The sequence below is a fragment of the Clupea harengus genome, chromosome 3, assembly GCF_900700415.2.
Source record: "Clupea harengus chromosome 3, Ch_v2.0.2, whole genome shotgun sequence".
Classification (NCBI taxonomy): Eukaryota; Metazoa; Chordata; class Actinopteri; order Clupeiformes; family Clupeidae; genus Clupea; species Clupea harengus.
This window is the reverse complement of record NC_045154.1, coordinates 32368472-32387294: the sequence shown is the minus strand read 5'-3', so window position 1 is coordinate 32387294 and position 18823 is coordinate 32368472. Positions and strand designations below refer to the sequence as shown.

The following is an 18823-nucleotide window of genomic DNA, read 5'->3' as shown; positions in this document are numbered from 1 at the left end:
AAATTTCACTTGTTAGCACTTATTAGCTCTTTAATATCTTATCTTCCTTCATAACTCACTACTTCCACCAGTCAACAGTTTAACCAAAAACAGGCCTAACTCTTCCTCTCTTGTCCAACACTGAGTGGCATCATCCAAATACAAATAAGTAATTACTGATTGAGTTAATGTAAAAAATGCATTCTACCTGTGACTCCTGTTTTGCAAGTCGTGGTAATCATGCCCGATTTCCCACATCCAACTGTCCAAATAGTCACACTGTATTCTGTGCTGTATGTAAGATCACTCTCTATGCGGTAGACACATGTTTCATTGCAAGTTTTCTCTTCTCCAAGATGGACATTGACTTCAGCATTGGTCTTGGCTTTGATTTTGAATCCAGAGTTGTGTCCTTTAGGGTTTTTCCACTCCAATTCAAGTACAGGTGTATGGTTTTTACCAACACATTTAAGTTGGTCCTCTGTGAGTCCACTAGTATCTTTGAACAGAAAAAAATGTATACCAGTATATAAAAGGAATTCATGTAAATCACAATTTAGCATAAGCCATATTTGCTAATCCATGTTACACTACACATTCTGCAGTGTGTTTGAAGTACTCCCATGTGGTACCCTTCAAGGTGTGCCAGCTTTATCAATCACATTGAAAACACAGAGAACTACTCTGTCCAGAACACACACATACATCTCTGACCAGCTATCACCCCAGTTCTGCTGTGAAACTGGAAAGTGAATAACTGATTCATACAACCTCATGTGTATTGGGTGTCTCATGTAACACCTCAGACTAAGAGCCTTTCGGTCAAGACTTGAGAGAAATTTGAGCTCACCAGTGCATGCGGAATTGTTCACCGGTGATCCATCAGTGCCATCAGAAGTAAATGTGGTGACAGTGATGTTGTAACGGGCTCCTGGTATCAGCTGCTTGAACTCCAATTTCAAGTCATTTGTAACATCGGTGAGGTTAATATTGTCAAGTTCATTTGTCAAGTTCACTCGATAGTAGTATCCATCTTTATAGTCAGGTGGAGGAGCCCATTTCCATCTCATGTATGTTTCTTTTACAATATCAACTTCTAAAGATTTGACACTCTCAGGTCCTGCATGAAGACGGAAAAAGTATTACTTAAGAATGTGTAATGTATTAAAGGTCCACAGTCCATGATTCCAGTTGTTTGAGCACAACAGCCAATCAAATTACACCCCTCCCTTCACTTTGTTTACAGAGTAAACACCTGGAGGACTGTGAGGGGAAATTTGATGAATTTGATGAATTTGACAAAAACTGTATTGCACTAGAATAATTAAGTCCCCACTATTCAGTGTATATGAATAGTAATGCTATTAATTAAAGATCCTTTCATGCTTTGCTCAGAAGAAAACGCATGTTTAGTGCGGATAAGTCAGCAGTAGAGTCCTTTGTCAGTGCACACTAACTATACACTCTTACTGCACTTACTTGTTGTGACATGTTCACTGCAAACAGATTCACTCTGGAGGCCAAGTGGTCCAGTTGTTCTCAAACAGATGACATGTGGTGTTCCTGATTTAAGGTTTGTCAGGGTCTGGTATAAGGCTTTGGTACTATAGTCTGCAGTCCCTGATGAACTACTAATGATCACGGTGTAGTTAAAACCATCTGAGTCATCCATGAAGAAGGCAGGGGCCCACTCAACAAAAATGGATTTTGTAGTCTTTTTCTTGATAAAAATATCTCTTGGAGGGTTAGGATCTGGAAAAAGAGAAGATTCAAATCCAGCCATCATTTCCTTTGTTTAGTACACAACACTGATAACTGATGGATTTCTCTGATATACTTGGTGACAATGTGCCATATAAGCTGTTTGTGTATGTTTTCATGTGGTTTCCAACCCAAAGCAGAAAACTATCATATTGTATCGTCCAGATGTGTTTATCAGTTCTACATGACCAAAAAAAGGAATTGTAAATGTTCTTGTTACTCTGAAAGTTGGGTGACTACGGTGAAACTCCAATCATGTGGAGTTTGTGGAAGAAACAACTTGTTACAGGAAGAACTTGATTAATTACTGAATCCTGATGTTATCAGACAGATGCCATATTTTCTGATACACACATCTTTGTATTGAGAGTGAGTTTTCAGATACTCACACGTTGCATTGGTAGTGACTTCAGATTCTTCACTAAAGGGCCCACTCTTTGTTGTGACAGTGGCTGTGTATATCTTCCCAGCTGACAAGTTTTTAAACTCATAGGAGTTGAAACTTGAATCCAGCGGAAGGCTCCTGATGCTGTTACTGCTGCTGTTCAGGAGAACCTCAAACGACTCCACATTTCCATTAGGACGACTCCAATTCACTGTGATGGAGTTGTTGGTGTGGTCTGAGATGACTGGCTGCACAGTCTCTGGCTCTAGGTGACAGAAATATCCAGACAGAATTGAATTGAAGAAGGAGCAACATAAGGCATTAGGCAACTAACTAGACAAACTTATGAATCCAGGCTGTGTCTGGAGGTCAAAGGGGGAAAGTTTGACCGGGGCTATAGCCAGGTATGGCAAATTGATATTAGGTCTGGTAGGTAAAGTTATGGTCTGATATGAAATCCACCATAATTTAACAGGAGGCAGGGGCTCCTTATAGTAGAATCTGCCATACCCACGCTTGACCACGACGTGGTGTAAACCGTGCTGATGCATTTCAGCAGAGGCCGTCATAGCATCAGGCCAGAGCCATCAAGCTTGGCTCCTGGCCTTTTGTTTATGTTGAGGAGCCATCAGACATGGTTCCTGGCTTTTGTGTGTCTCGGAGCCAGAGACATTAGTCTCTGGTTGTTAGCTTTTGTCTACAGCCACGACAAAATGGTTGAAGCCAAAGGTCATTAACATCTACTGTATATGGCCATACCTGGCTATAGCCCCGGTCAAACTTTCCCCCTTTGACCTCCAGACACACCCATCCCCTCCCCTTACACATGTCATGGTTCATATGTTAATTCTACACTATAACCGTGTGTACTTTTCTGTCAAAATTGCTGTCTAATAAATTAGAGCCAGTTAGCAGGAATAAGGATTTGAAAAGTTTGGGCCCATCTATCATTTGTGTGTAAGTGTTACGATTATCCGTAATCGTAAGCACTTTGTTTTTGCGGAACAGAGTTTCCGTGTTGGGTTGTATTGTTTAAGGTATCTATTATTAGTAATTAAGCTACCTTTTTGGAAAACCATTCATAATGGTGTAGGCTTTGAACAAACGTTTGATAAATTACTTAGGACTGAGGTCCAGGACGCAAATATTTCCAGTATTGAATTTTTGCAGGGTGAAAGAAGATTTCAAATTCGTAATAGAAGCTGGCCGAGCGTGACTGCGGTGCAGACTTATGCTTGATAATTGTATCAGTGGTTATGCACATAGAATTGGCATACCAAGATAGTAATTGATCAGAGTGAGGCGGTTTGATTTGCTGTCATAGTAAACTGTAATAATTGCAATTATTGGATGGGTTAAAGGTGAGTTGCGTGGCGAGGATAATTTGAATCAGAGCGTGGCGTTTTAAATTGCCATCAAAAAGGAATTCAAAATCGCAGTTCAAGCGGGCCGAGAGCTTGTTTTAAGTGAGAAACTTCTGTTTTATTTAGTTTATTAGAGATTTGGTGTTTGATTTGAAGGTTTGATAATAGTTTGCCTGATGCTTAATTGACCTGTAGAATCAAATTGCAAATTTCCGTATTTATTGATTTCAGGGTGTGAGTCTGATAGATGAAAAGGCGAATTTGGTTGCGTTTGATATGGGCATTCATTCATTGGAGCGAGATTATTGATCAGAACCTGACGTTTTAAATTAAGGTTTAAAACTAAAAAAAAACAAGTGACCAGTTGTTTGGCATAGTTTTACTTTCGTTGAAGGTATTTTGTGTAACATCTGTGAAGAGAAAGAGCATTAAATTGCTGGAAGAGCGGCGTTGCATGTTGAAAGTAACAGAGTTCGAGCTATTGCAGATAATGTGAAGACATTAAAAGCAGATCAAGCTAGTAAGGTGGCAGAGCTAATCACTCTGAAAAGACAAAGTGAGCAGCCCCCTCAATGGGAGAGGGAGAAACGAGAAGCATCTGAAACAATGCCAATGCTAATTACTGAGTGTAAGCCAGAAAGCCTGAGTGTAGACTCAGATGTTAATGATGGAACTACCAGATTGAGACGGTTAACAGCTAGGTGTGCTGGTAGACATGTGATGCATTCTTCTGGATACCAACATCCTAAACCAAGATATGGGTCCAGAAGAAAAGCACATGATGTATGCCATAAGTGTGGGAAATATGGCCATTGGGCAAGGGAATGCAGGTCTCAGGGCAGAGGCAGACATGCTTCTCATTCTAACCATAACATGGGGAGTAAACTGACTGATTTTGATATCATGGTCTATGGTCTGTCTGTGCATGTGCTCCCTATAACTGTATGGCAACGGCATCATGATTTTAGCAGCTATAATCCTTGAAGTGAATAGTCACTGAATTTGGTTACACAAACTTCAGAAAGTGAGACATTTTGAGATTGCGAGGTTGGCAACACTACATGGGTTGTGTCCTAAGATTGACAAGAGTTTTCATAATTTAGATTAGAGTTTAGAGTAAAAGTTTAGTTAGAAAAATCTTACTGGTATAATGAGAGATTTTGAGTTCCTCTCCCCTTGTGCCATTCATAACCTCAACATAGATGCTGAATGTGCAGCTGGTTCCTGGAGGCAGGCTGGATATGATGATCTTCTCCTCGGTTGTTGAGGCATCACGGCTTGGAGATGTGTATCCAGAGATCTGGACTTGGTAACGGTAAGTACTCTGGTAGTCCTCTGGTTGGTCCCACTTTAGCTCTATTGCTGTGGTGTTTAGAGTCTCAGCAGTCAAATTCCTGATGGGATGTGGCTCTGTAACCAGAAGAGGCATCACATACATCTGAGATGTGACTAAAAGACTAAAACTAGAAACATATTCACTGTTTTTAATAAACAAATTATAAAAACATGTTATTGGCCTTATGTCTGGAGGTATATGACAAAACACTGAACAACTAAATGCTCCTCTTAGTTATGAATTAGTAATGCATACGTTTACACACTTGGTATCTGATGGAGATAATTTGCAAACACTGTTAATTACTTAAGAATATATGAATCAAGTGCTTTGTATTAATATATTCCTTATATGAATCATGTACTTGTGTAAGCAGGAACATGGCTTTTCTGTGTGTGTGTGTGTAACTTAGATTATTAGGTGCCACTTAGTCTGCATATGTACAAGAGCATGTTTAGACCAGAGGTGATAAGAAGGGTTGAACTGTGCTTCTTCCAATCTTGTGCAAAACTTCCATCCGTGCCTCGGAAGTCAGAGATCCACCACGTGGTTATCCCTACTGAACGCTAAACTTCTGTCTATATAAACCTTGTGTGATGTGTTTATCGGGGCTTCACTTTCAGCCTTGTGCTGGGAGTGAGCCCGATTGCAATTGTTGTTGTTGTTTGTCTAATAAATATACTTATATGCAGCTCCGGAGACCTGAGGTAACTAGGGTGAATTTTCACCTAACAGTATCCTTACTACCATATTTCAATTTCTCCTTCACAACTTCCTATTCACTTTGATATCCTATCTTTTTTTAAAGATCTTTTCTATTTGTTATGTTGCACAAAAAATGTTGTATCAAAAATATTGTAACTGTCCACAACATAAACAGAGCTGTGTGGCACCATTATAACAGTTGGATGACTCTCTGTCTCTGTGTTCTTACTTGTAGTGATATTTCCACTGCAAACAGATTCACTCTGGAGGCCAAGTGGTCCAGTTGTTCTCACACAGATGACATGTGGTGTTCCTGATTTAAGGTTAGTCAGGGTCTGGTTTAAGGCTTTGGTACTATAATCTGTAGTCCCTGATGAATTACTGATGTTCACTGTGTAGTTAAAACCATCTGAGTTGTCCATGAAGAGGGCTGGAGTCCACTTCACAAAAATGGAGTTTGTAGTCGCATTCTTCATGGTGATGTCCCCTGGAGGATTGGGATCTGAAAAAAAAGTCATTAGCGTAATAAAATCTCCATCTACTATGTAAAAACAACTTCTTCACCAATAAAACTAAAACATATTTATACTCACATGTAGCAGTTGTATTTACTTCAGATTCTTGACTAAAGGGCCCACTCTTTGTTGTGACAGTGGCTGTGTATATCTTCCCAGCTGACAAGTTTTTAAACTCATAGGAGTTGAAACTTGAATCCAGCGGAAGGCTCCTGATGCTGTTACTGCTGCTGTTCAGGAGAACCTCAAACGACTCCACATTTCCAATAGGACGACTCCAATTCACTGTGATGGAGTTGTTGGTGTGGTCTGAGATGACTGGCTGCACAGTCTCTGGCCCTAGGTGACAGAAATATCCAGACAGAATTGTATTGAAGAAGGAGCAACATAAGGCATTAGGCAACTAACTAGACAAACTGATGAATCCAGGCTGTAACACATGGTGTAAACCGTGCTGATGCATTTCAGCAGAGGCCGTCATGGTCAAGGGTGGGTTTGGCAGTTTCTACTATAAGGAGCCCCTGCCTCCCTACGCTCAAGTTGAGAGCAACCAAATCTGACGTCTAGAGCTCAGTCATGATCTGTGTTTAGCCTTTTGACTTCATTATGTTCTTGAACGACTTCTTGTTTCTTTCTGTTGACTCCTTAGATTGCCAGTGGAGCATTCCTCTACATTGCAGTTATTTCTAAGTTCAGTCTTTGCCTGGACCAAGTCTGTGCTGTTAAGGGATTGTTGGAGTAAACTGAATGATTTTTATATCATGGTCTATGGTCTGTCTGTTCATGTGCTCCCTATAACTGTATGGCAACGGCATCATGATTTTAGCAGCTATAATCCTTGAAGTGAATAGTCACTGAATTTGGTTACACAAACTTCAGAAAGTGAGACATTTTGAGATTGCAGGGTTGGCAACACTACATGGGTTGTGTCCTAAGATTGACAAAAGTTTTCATAATTTAGATTAGAGTTTAGAGTAAAAGTTTAGTTACTTACTGGTATAACGGGAGATATTGAGTTCCTCTCCCCTTGTGCCATTCATAACCTCAACATAGATGCTGAATGTGCAGCTGGTTCCTGGAGGCAGGCTGGATATGATGATCTTCTCCTCGCTTGTTGAGGCATCACGGCTTGGAGATGTGCATCCAGAGATCTGGACTTGGTAACGGTAAGTACTCTGGTAGTCCTCTGGTTGGTCCCACTTTAGCTCTATTGCTGTGGTGTTTAGAGTCTCAGCAGTCAAATTCCTGATGGGATGTGGCTCTGTAACCAGAAGAGGCATCACATACATCTGAGATGTGACTAAAAGACTAAAACTAGAAACATATTCACTGTTTTTAATAAACAAATTATAAAAACATGTTACTGGCCTTATGTTTGGAGGTATATGACAAAACACTAAACAACTAAATGCTCCTCTTAGTTATGAATTAGTAATGCATACGTTTACACACTTGGTATCTGATGGAGATAATTTGCAAACACTGTTAATTACTTAAGAATATATGAATCAAGTGCTTTGTATTAATATATTCCTTATATGAATCATGTACTTGTGAAAGCAGGAACATGGCTTTTCTGTGTGTGTGTGTGTGTGTGTAACTTAGATTATTAGGTGCCACTTAGTCTGCATATGTACAAGAGCATGTTTAGACCAGAGGTGATAAGAAGGGTTGAACTGTGCTTCTTCCAATCTTGTGCAAAACTTCCATCCGTGCCTCGGACATCAGAGATCCACCACGTGGTTATCCCTACTGAACGCTAAACTTCTGTCTATATAAACCTTGTGTGATGTGTTTATCGGGGCTTCACTTTCAGCCTTGTGCTGGGAGTGAGCCCGATTGCAATTGTTGTTGTTGTTTGTCTAATAAATATACTTATATGCAGCTCCGGAGACCTGAGGTAACTAGGGTGAATTTTCACCTAACAGTATCCTTACTACCATATTTCAATTTCTCCTTCACAACTTCCTATTCACTTTGATATCCTATCTTTTTTTAAAGATCTTTTCTATTTGTTATGTTGCACAAAAAATGTTGTATAAAAATATTGTAACTGTCCACAACATAAACAGAGCTGTGTGGCACCATTCTAACAGTTGGATGACTCTCTGTCTCTGTGTTCTTACTTGTAGTGATATTTCCACTGCAAACAGATTCACTCTGGAGGCCAAGTGGTCCAGTTGTTCTCACACAGATGACATGTGGTGTTCCTGATTTAAGGTTAGTCAGGGTCTGGTTTAAGGCTTTGGTACTATAATCTGTAGTCCCTGATGAATTACTGATGTTCACTGTGTAGTTAAAACCATCTGAGTTGTCCATGAAGAGGGCTGGAGTCCACTTCACAAAAATGGAGTTTGTAGTCGCATTCTTCATGGTGATATCCCCTGGAGGATTGGGATCTGAAAAAAAAGTCATTAGCGTTATAAAATCTCCATCTACTATGTAAAACCAACTTCTTCACCAATAAAACTAAAACATATTTATACTCACATGTAGCAGTTGTATTTACTTCAGATTCTTGACTAAAGGGCCCACTCTTTGTTGTGACAGTGGCTGTGTATATCTTCCCAGCTGACAAGTTTTTAAACTCATAGGAGTTGAAACTTGAATCCAGCGGAAGGCTCCTGATGCTGTTACTGCTGCTGTTCAGGAGAACCTCAAACGACTCCACATTTCCAATAGGACGACTCCAATTCACTGTGATGGAGTTGTTGGTGTGGTCTGAGATGACTGGCTGCACAGTCTCTGGCCCTAGGTGACAGAAATATCCAGACAGAATTGTATTGAAGAAGGAGCAACATAAGGCATTAGGCAACTAACTAGACAAACTGATGAATCCAGGCTGTAACACATGGTGTAAACCGTGCTGATGCATTTCAGCAGAGGCCGTCATGGTCAAGGGTGGGTATGGCAGTTTCTACTATAAGGAGCCCCTGCCTCCCTACGCTCAAGTTGAGAGCAACCAAATCTGACGTCTAGAGCTCAGTCATGATCTGTGTTTAGCCTTTTGACTTCATTATGTTCTTGAACGACTTCTTGTTTCTTTCTGTTGACTCCTTAGATTGCCAGTGGAGCATTCCTCTACATTGCAGTTATTTCTAAGTTCAGTCTTTGCCTGGACCAAGTCTGTGCTGTTAAGGGATTGTTGGAGTAAACTGAATGATTTTTATATCATGGTCTATGGTCTGTCTGTGCATGTGCTCCCTATAACTGTATGGTAACGGCATCATGATTTTAGCAGCTATAATCCTTGAAGTGAATAGTCACTGAATTTGGTTACACAAACTTCAGAAAGTGAGACATTTGAGATTGCAGGGTTGGCAACACTACATGGGTTGTGTCCTAAGATTGACAAAAGTTTTCATAATTTAGATTAGAGTTTAGAGTAAAAGTTTAGTTACTTACTGGTATAACGGGAAGATATTGAGTTCCTCTCCCCTTGTGCCATTCATAACCTCAACATAGATGCTGAATGTGCAGCTGGTTCCTGGAGGCAGGCTGGATATGATGATCTTCTCCTCGCTTGTTGAGGCATCACGGCTTGGAGATGTGCATCCAGAGATCTGGACTTGGTAACGGTAAGTACTCTGGTAGTCCTCTGGTTGGTCCCACTTTAGCTCTATTGCTGTGGTGTTTAGAGTCTCAGCAGTCAAATTCCTGATGGGATGTGGCTCTGTAACCAGAAGAGGCATCACATACATCTGAGATGTGACTAAAAGACTAAAACTAGAAACATATTCACTGTTTTTAATAAACAAATTATAAAAACATGTTACTGGCCTTATGTTTGGAGGTATATGACAAAACACTAAACAACTAAATGCTCCTCTTAGTTATGAATTAGTAATGCATACGTTTACACACTTGGTATCTGATGGAGATAATTTGCAAACACTGTTAATTACTTAAGAATATATGAATCAAGTGCTTTGTATTAATATATTCCTTATATGAATCATGTACTTGTGTAAGCAGGAACATGGCTTGTCTGTGTGTGTGTGTGTAACTTAGATTATTAGGTGCCACTTAGTCTGCATATGTACAAGAGCATGTTTAGACCAGAGGTGATAAGAAGGGTTGAACTGTGCTTCTTCCAATCTTGTGCAAAACTTCCATCCGTGCCTCGGAAGTCAGAGATCCACCACGTGGTTATCCCTACTGAACGCTAAACTTCTGTCTATATAAACCTTGTGTGATGTGTTTATCGGGGCTTCACTTTCAGCCTTGTGCTGGGAGTGAGCCCGATTGCAATTGTTGTTGTTGTTTGTCTAATAAATATACTTATATGCAGCTCCGGAGACCTGAGGTAACTAGGGTGAATTTTCACCTAACAGTATCCTTACTACCATATTTCAATTTCTCCTTCACAACTTCCTATTCACTTTGATATCCTATCTTTTTTTAAAGATCTTTTCTATTTGTTATGTTGCACAAAAAATGTTGTATCAAAAATATTGTAACTGTCCACAACATAAACAGAGCTGTGTGGCACCATTATAACAGTTGGATGACTCTCTGTCTCTGTGTTCTTACTTGTAGTGATATTTCCACTGCAAACAGATTCACTCTGGAGGCCAAGTGGTCCAGTTGTTCTCACACAGATGACATGTGGTGTTCCTGATTTAAGGTTAGTCAGGGTCTGGTTTAAGGCTTTGGTACTATAATCTGTAGTCCCTGATGAATTACTGATGTTCACTGTGTAGTTAAAACCATCTGAGTTGTCCATGAAGAGGGCTGGAGTCCACTTCACAAAATGGAGTTTGTAGTCGCATTCTTCATGGTGATATCCCCTGGAGGATTGGGATCTGAAAAAAAAGTCATTAGCGTAATAAAATCTCCATCTACTATGTAAAAACAACTTCTTCACAATAAAACTAAAACATATTTATACTCACATGTAGCAGTTGTATTTACTTCAGATTCTTGACTAAAGGGCCCACTCTTTGTTGTGACAGTGGCTGTGTATATCTTCCCAGCTGACAAGTTTTTAAACTCATAGGAGTTGAAACTTGAATCCAGCGGAAGGCTCCTGATGCTGTTACTGCTGCTGTTCAGGAGAAACCTCAAACGACTCCACATTTCCAATAGGACGACTCCAATTCACTGTGATGGAGTTGTTGGTGTGGTCTGAGATGACTGGCTGCACAGTCTCTGGCCCTAGGTGACAGAAATATCCAGACAGAATTGTATTGAAGAAGGAGCAACATAAGGCATTAGGCAACTAACTAGACAAACTGATGAATCCAGGCTGTAACACATGGTGTAAACCGTGCTGATGCATTTCAGCAGAGGCCGTCATGGTCAAGGGTGGGTATGGCAGTTTCTACTATAAGGAGCCCCTGCCTCCCTACGCTCAAGTTGAGAGCAACCAAATCTGACGTCTAGAGCTCAGTCATGATCTGTGTTTAGCCTTTTGACTTCATTATGTTCTTGAACGACTTCTTGTTTCTTTCTGTTGACTCCTTAGATTGCCAGTGGAGCATTCCTCTACATTGCAGTTATTTCTAAGTTCAGTCTTTGCCTGGACCAAGTCTGTGCTGTTAAGGGATTGTTGGAGTAAACTGAATGATTTTTATATCATGGTCTATGGTCTGTCTGTGCATGTGCTCCCTATAACTGTATGGCAACGGCATCATGATTTTAGCAGCTATAATCCTTGAAGTGAATAGTCACTGAATTTGGTTACACAAACTTCAGAAAGTGAGACATTTTGAGATTGCAGGGTTGGCAACACTACATGGGTTGTGTCCTAAGATTGACAAAAGTTTTCATAATTTAGATTAGAGTTTAGAGTAAAAGTTTAGTTACTTACTGGTATAACGGGAGATATTGAGTTCCTCTCCCCTTGTGCCATTCATAACCTCAACATAGATGCTGAATGTGCAGCTGGTTCCTGGATGCAGGCTGGATATGATGATCTTCTCCTCGCTTGTTGAGGCATCACGGCTTGGAGATGTGCATCCAGAGATCTGGACTTGGTAACGGTAAGTACTCTGGTAGTCCTCTGGTTGGTCCCACTTTAGCTCTATTGCTGTGGTGTTTAGAGTCTCAGCAGTCAAATTCCTGATGGGATGTGGCTCTGTAACCAGAAGAGGCATCACATACATCTGAGATGTGACTAACAGACTAAAACTATAAACATATTCACTGTTTTTAATAAACAAATTATAAAAACATGTTACTGGCCTTATGTCTGGAGGTATATGACAAAACACTGAACAACTAAATGCTCCTCTTAGTTATGAATTAGTAATGCATACGTTTACACACTTGGTATCTGATGGAGATAATTTGCAAACACTGTTAATTACTTAAGAATATATGAATCAAGTGCTTTGTATTAATATATTCCTTATATGAATCATGTACTTGTGTAAGCAGGAACATGGCTTTTCTGTGTGTGTGTGTGTGTAACTTAGATTATTAGGTGCCACTTAGTCTGCATATGTACAAGAGCATGTTTAGACCAGAGGTGATAAGAAGGGTTGAACTGTGCTTCTTCCAATCTTGTGCAAAACTTCCATCCGTGCCTCGGACATCAGAGATCCACCACGTGGTTATCCCTACTGAACGCTAAACTTCTGTCTATATAAACCTTGTGTGATGTGTTTATCGGGGCTTCACTTTCAGCCTTGTGCTGGGAGTGAGCCCGATTGCAATTGTTGTTGTTGTTTGTCTAATAAATATACTTATATGCAGCTCCGGAGACCTGAGGTAACTAGGGTGAATTTTCACCTAACAGTATCCTTACTACCATATTTCAATTTCTCCTTCACAACTTCCTATTCACTTTGATATCCTATCTTTTTTTAAAGATCTTTTCTATTTGTTATGTTGCACAAAAAATGTTGTATCAAAAATATTGTAACTGTCCACAACATAAACAGAGCTGTGTGGCACCATTATAACAGTTGGATGACTCTCTGTCTCTGTGTTCTTACTTGTAGTGATATTTCCACTGCAAACAGATTCACTCTGGAGGCCAAGTGGTCCAGTTGTTCTCACACAGATGACATGTGGTGTTCCTGATTTAAGGTTAGTCAGGGTCTGGTTTAAGGCTTTGGTACTATAATCTGTAGTCCCTGATGAATTACTGATGTTCACTGTGTAGTTAAAACCATCTGAGTTGTCCATGAAGAGGGCTGGAGTCCACTTCACAAAAATGGAGTTTGTAGTCGCATTCTTCATGGTGATATCCCCTGGAGGATTGGGATCTGAAAAAAAGTCATTAGCGTAATAAAATCTCCATCTACTATGTAAAAACAACTTCTTCACCAATAAAACTAAAACATATTTATACTCACATGTAGCAGTTGTATTTACTTCAGATTCTTGACTAAAGGGCCCACTCTTTGTTGTGACAGTGGCTGTGTATATCTTCCCAGCTGACAAGTTTTTAAACTCATAGGAGTTGAAACTTGAATCCAGCGGAAGGCTCCTGATGCTGTTACTGCTGCTGTTCAGGAGAACCTCAAACGACTCCACATTTCCAATAGGACGACTCCAATTCACTGTGATGGAGTTGTTGGTGTGGTCTGAGATGACTGGCTGCACAGTCTCTGGCCCTAGGTGACAGAAATATCCAGACAGAATTGTATTGAAGAAGGAGCAACATAAGGCATTAGGCAACTAACTAGACAAACTGATGAATCCAGGCTGTAACACATGGTGTAAACCGTGCTGATGCATTTCAGCAGAGGCCGTCATGGTCAAGGGTGGGTATGGCAGTTTCTACTATAAGGAGCCCCTGCCTCCCTACGCTCAAGTTGAGAGCAACCAAATCTGACGTCTAGAGCTCAGTCATGATCTGTGTTTAGCCTTTTGACTTCATTATGTTCTTGAACGACTTCTTGTTTCTTTCTGTTGACTCCTTAGCTTGCCAGTGGAGCATTCCTCTACATTGCAGTTATTTCTAAGTTCAGTCTTTGCCTGGACCAGGTCTTTGCTGTTAAGGGATTGTTGGAGTAAACTGAATGATTTTTATATCATGGTCTATGGTCTGTCTGTGCATGTGCTCCCTATAACTGTATGGCAACGGCATCATGATTTTAGCAGCTATAATCCTTGAAGTGAATAGTCACTGAATTTGGTTACACAAACTTCAGAAAGTGAGACATTTTGAGATTGCAGGGTTGGCAACACTACATGGGTTGTGTCCTAAGATTGACAAAAGTTTTCATAATTTAGATTAGAGTTTAGAGTAAAAGTTTAGTTACTTACTGGTATAATGGGAGGTCTTGCGTTCCTCTCCCCTTGTGCCGTTCATAACCTCAACATAGATGCTGAATGTGCAGCTGGTTCCTGGAGGCAGGCTGGATATGATGATCTTCTCCTCGCTTGTTGAGGCATCACGGCTTGGAGATGTGCATCCAGAGATCTGGACTTGGTAACGGTAAGTACTCTGGTAGTCCTCTGGTTGGTCCCACTTTAGCTCTATTGCTGTGGTGTTTAGAGTCTCAGCAGTCAAATTCCTGATGGGATGTGGCTCTGTAACCAAAAGAGGCATCACATACATCTGAGATGTGACTAAAAGACTAAAACTAGAAACATATTCACTGTTTTTAATAAACAAATTATAAAAACATGTTACTGGCCTTATGTTTGGAGGTATATGACAAAACACTAAACAACTAAATGCTCCTCTTAGTTATGAATTAGTAATGCATACGTTTACACACTTGGTATCTGATGGAGATAATTTGCAAACACTGTTAATTACTTAAGAATATATGAATCAAGTGCTTTGTATTAATATATTTCCTTATATGAATCATGTACTTGTGTAAGCAGGAACATGGCTTTTCTGTGTGTGTGTGTGTAACTTAGATTATTAGGTGCCACTTAGTCTGCATATGTACAAGAGCATGTTTAGACCAGAGGTGATAAGAAGGGTTGAACTGTGCTTCTTCCAATCTTGTGCAAAACTTCCATCCGTGCCTCGGAAGTCAGAGATCCACCACGTGGTTATCCCTACTGAACGCTAAACTTCTGTCTATATAAACCTTGTGTGATGTGTTTATCGGGGCTTCACTTTCAGCCTTGTGCTGGGAGTGAGCCCGATTGCAATTGTTGTTGTTGTTTGTCTAATAAATATACTTATATGCAGCTCCGGAGACCTGAGGTAACTAGGGTGAATTTTCACTTAACAGTATCCTTACTACCATATTTCAATTTCTCCTTCACAACTTCCTATTCACTTTGATATCCTATCTTTTTTTAAAGATCTTTTCTATTTGTTATGTTGCACAAAAAATGTTGTATCAAAAATATTGTAACTGTCCACAACATAAACAGAGCTGTGTGGCACCATTATAACAGTTGGATGACTCTCTGGCTCTGTGTTCTTACTTGTAGTGATATTTCCACTGCAAACAGATTCACTCTGGAGGCCAAGTGGTCCAGTTGTTCTCACACAGATGACATGTGGTGTTCCTGATTTAAGGTTAGTCAGGGTCTGGTTTAAGGCTTTGGTACTATAATCTGTAGTCCCTGATGAATTACTGATGTTCACTGTGTAGTTAAAACCATCTGAGTTCTCCATGAAGAGGGCTGGAGTCCACTCAATAAAAATGGAGTTTGTAGTCGCATTCTTCATGGTGATATCCCCTGGAGGATTGGGATCTGAAAAAAAAGTCATTAGCGTAATAAAATCTCCATCTACTATGTAAAAACAACTTCTTCACCAATAAAACTAAAACATATTTATACTCACATGTAGCAGTTGTATTTACTTCAGATTCTTGACTAAAGGGCCCACTCTTTGTTGTGACAGTGGCTGTGTATATCTTCCCAGCTGACAAGTTTTTAAACTCATAGGAGTTGAAACTTGAATCCAGCGGAAGGCTCCTGATGCTGTTACTGCTGCTGTTCAGGAGAACCTCAAACGACTCCACATTTCCAATAGGACGACTCCAATTCACTGTGATGGAGTTGTTGGTGTGGTCTGAGATGACTGGCTGCACAGTCTCTGGCCCTAGGTGACAGAAATATCCAGACAGAATTGTATTGAAGAAGGAGCAACATAAGGCATTAGGCAACTAACTAGACAAACTGATGAATCCAGGCTGTAACACATGGTGTAAACCGTGCTGATGCATTTCAGCAGAGGCCGTCATGGTCAAGGGTGGGTATGGCAGTTTCTACTATAAGGAGCCCCTGCCTCCCTACGCTCAAGTTGAGAGCAACCAAATCTGACGTCTAGAGCTCAGTCATGATCTGTGTTTAGCCTTTTGACTTCATTATGTTCTTGAACGACTTCTTGTTTCTTTCTGTTGACTCCTTAGATTGCCAGTGGAGCATTCCTCTACATTGCAGTTATTTCTAAGTTCAGTCTTTGCCTGGACCAAGTCTGTGCTGTTAAGGGATTGTTGGAGTAAACTGAATGATTTTTATATCATGGTCTATGGTCTGTCTGTGCATGTGCTCCCTATAACTGTATGGCAACGGCATCATGATTTTAGCAGCTATAATCCTTGAAGTGAATAGTCACTGAATTTGGTTACACAAACTTCAGAAAGTGAGACATTTTGAGATTGCAGGGTTGGCAACACTACATGGGTTGTGTCCTAAGATTGACAAAAGTTTTCATAATTTAGATTAGAGTTTAGAGTAAAAGTTTAGTTACTTACTGGTATAACGGGAGATATTGAGTTCCTCTCCCCTTGTGCCGTTCATAACCTCAACATAGATGCTGAATGTGCAGCTGGTTCCTGGAGGCAGGCTGGATATGATGATCTTCTCCTCGCTTGTTGAGGCATCACGGCTTGGAGATGTGCATCCAGAGATCTGGACTTGGTAACGGTAAGTACTCTGGTAGTCCTCTGGTTGGTCCCACTTTAGCTCTATTTTCGTGGTGTTTAGAGTCTCAGCAGTCAAATTCCTGATGGGATGTGGCTCTGTAACCAGAAGAGGCATCACATACATCTGAGATGTGACTAAAAGACTAAAACTAGAAACATATTCACTGTTTTTAATAAACAAATTATAAAAACATGTTACTGGCCTTATGTTTGGAGGTATATGACAAAACACTAAACAACTAAATGCTCCTCTTAGTTATGAATTAGTAATGCATATGTTTACACACTTGGTATCTGATGGAGATAATTTGCAAACACTGTTAATTACTTAAGAATATATGAATCAAGTGCTTTGTATTAATATATTCCTTATATGAATCATGTACTTGTGTAAGCAGGAACATGGCTTGTCTGTGTGTGTGTGTGTAACTTAGATTATTAGGTGCCACTTAGTCTGCATATGTACAAGAGCATGTTTAGACCAGAGGTGATAAGAAGGGTTGAACTGTGCTTCTTCCAATCTTGTGCAAAACTTCCATCCGTGCCTCGGAAGTCAGAGATCCACCACGTGGTTATCCCTACTGAACGCTAAACTTCTGTCTATATAAACCTTGTGTGATGTGTTTATCGGGGCTTCACTTTCAGCCTTGTGCTGGGAGTGAGCCCGATTGCAATTGTTGTTGTTGTTTGTCTAATAAATATACTTATATGCAGCTCCGGAGACCTGAGGTAACTAGGGTGAATTTTCACCTAACAGTATCCTTACTACCATATTTCAATTTCTCCTTCACAACTTCCTATGCAGTTTGATACTCTATCATTTTTTAAAGATATTTTCTATTTCTTATGTTGCACAAAAAATGTTGTATCAAAAATATTGTAACTGTCCACAACATAAACAGAGCTGTGTGGCACCATTATAACAGTTGGATGACTCTCTGTCTCTGTGTTCTTACTTGTGATGATATTTCCACTGCAAACAGATTCACTCTGGAGGCCAAGTGGTCCAGTTGTTCTCACACAGATGATATGTGATGTTCCTGATGTAAGGTTAGTCAGGGTCTGGTATAAGGCTTTGGTACTATAATCTCTAGTCCCTGATGAATTACTGATGTTCACTGTGTAGTTAAAACCATCTGAGTTGTCCATCAAGAGGGTTGGAGTCCACTCTATAAAAATGGAGTTTGTAGTCGCACTCTTCATGGTGATATCCCCTGGAGGATTGGGATCTGAAAAAAAAGTCATTAGCGTGATCAAATCTCCTTCTACTGTGTAAAAACATCTTCTTCACAAATGAAACTATAACATAGTTATACTCACACGTTGCAGTGGTAGTGACTTCAGATTCTTCACTAAAGGGCCCACTCTTTGTTGTGACAGTGGCTGTGTATATCTTCCCAGATGACAAGTTTTTAAACTCATAGAAGTTGATACTTGAATCCAGCGGAGGGCTCCTGGTGCTGCTACTGCTGCTGTTCAGGAGAACCTCAAACGACTCCACATTTCCAATAGGATGACTCCAATTCACTGTGATGGAGTTGTTGGTGTTGTCTGAGATGACTGGCTGCACAGTCTCTGGCCCTAGGTGACAGAAATATCCAGACAGAATTGTATTGAAGAAGGAGCAACATAAGGCATTAGGCAACTAACTAGACAAACTGATGAATCCAGGCTGTAACAAATGGTGTAAACCGTGCTGATGCATTTCAGAAGAGGCCGTCATGGTCAAGGGTGGGTATGGCAGTTTCTACTATAAGGAGCCCCTGCCTCCCTACGCTCAAGTTGAGAGCAACCAAATCTGCTATCTAGAGCTCAGTCATGATCTGTGTTTAGCCTTTTGACTTCATTATGTTCTTGAACGACTTCTTGTTTCTTTCTGTTGACTCCTTAGATTGCCAGTGGAACATTCCTCTGCATTGCATCTATTTCTAAGTTCAGTCTTTGCCTGGACCAAGTCTGTGCTGTTAAGGGATTGTTGG

The 18823-nt window shown here is 40.3% G+C and overlaps 1 protein-coding gene across 1 annotated transcript in view; it reads right to left on the bottom strand.

Annotated features, from left to right (window-relative positions):
• The window catches only part of LOC105890052 (receptor-type tyrosine-protein phosphatase eta-like), a 51076-nt gene that overhangs the window by 12505 nt on the left and 19748 nt on the right, over positions 1-18823 (bottom strand). The window contains 20 exon segments of the mRNA XM_042707436.1: positions 188-478; positions 830-1099; positions 1459-1731; positions 2130-2390; positions 4633-4899; positions 5760-6023; positions 6025-6384; positions 7040-7306; positions 8172-8444; positions 8536-8860; positions 9501-9718; positions 11858-12124; positions 13140-13244; positions 13350-13610; positions 14266-14532; positions 15547-15666; positions 15758-16018; positions 16674-16940; positions 17693-18073; positions 18165-18425. Of these exon segments, the coding sequence (XP_042563370.1) occupies positions 188-478; positions 830-1099; positions 1459-1731; positions 2130-2390; positions 4633-4899; positions 5760-6023; positions 6025-6384; positions 7040-7306; positions 8172-8444; positions 8536-8860; positions 9501-9718; positions 11858-12124; positions 13140-13244; positions 13350-13610; positions 14266-14532; positions 15547-15666; positions 15758-16018; positions 16674-16940; positions 17693-18073; positions 18165-18425 (5259 nt within the window).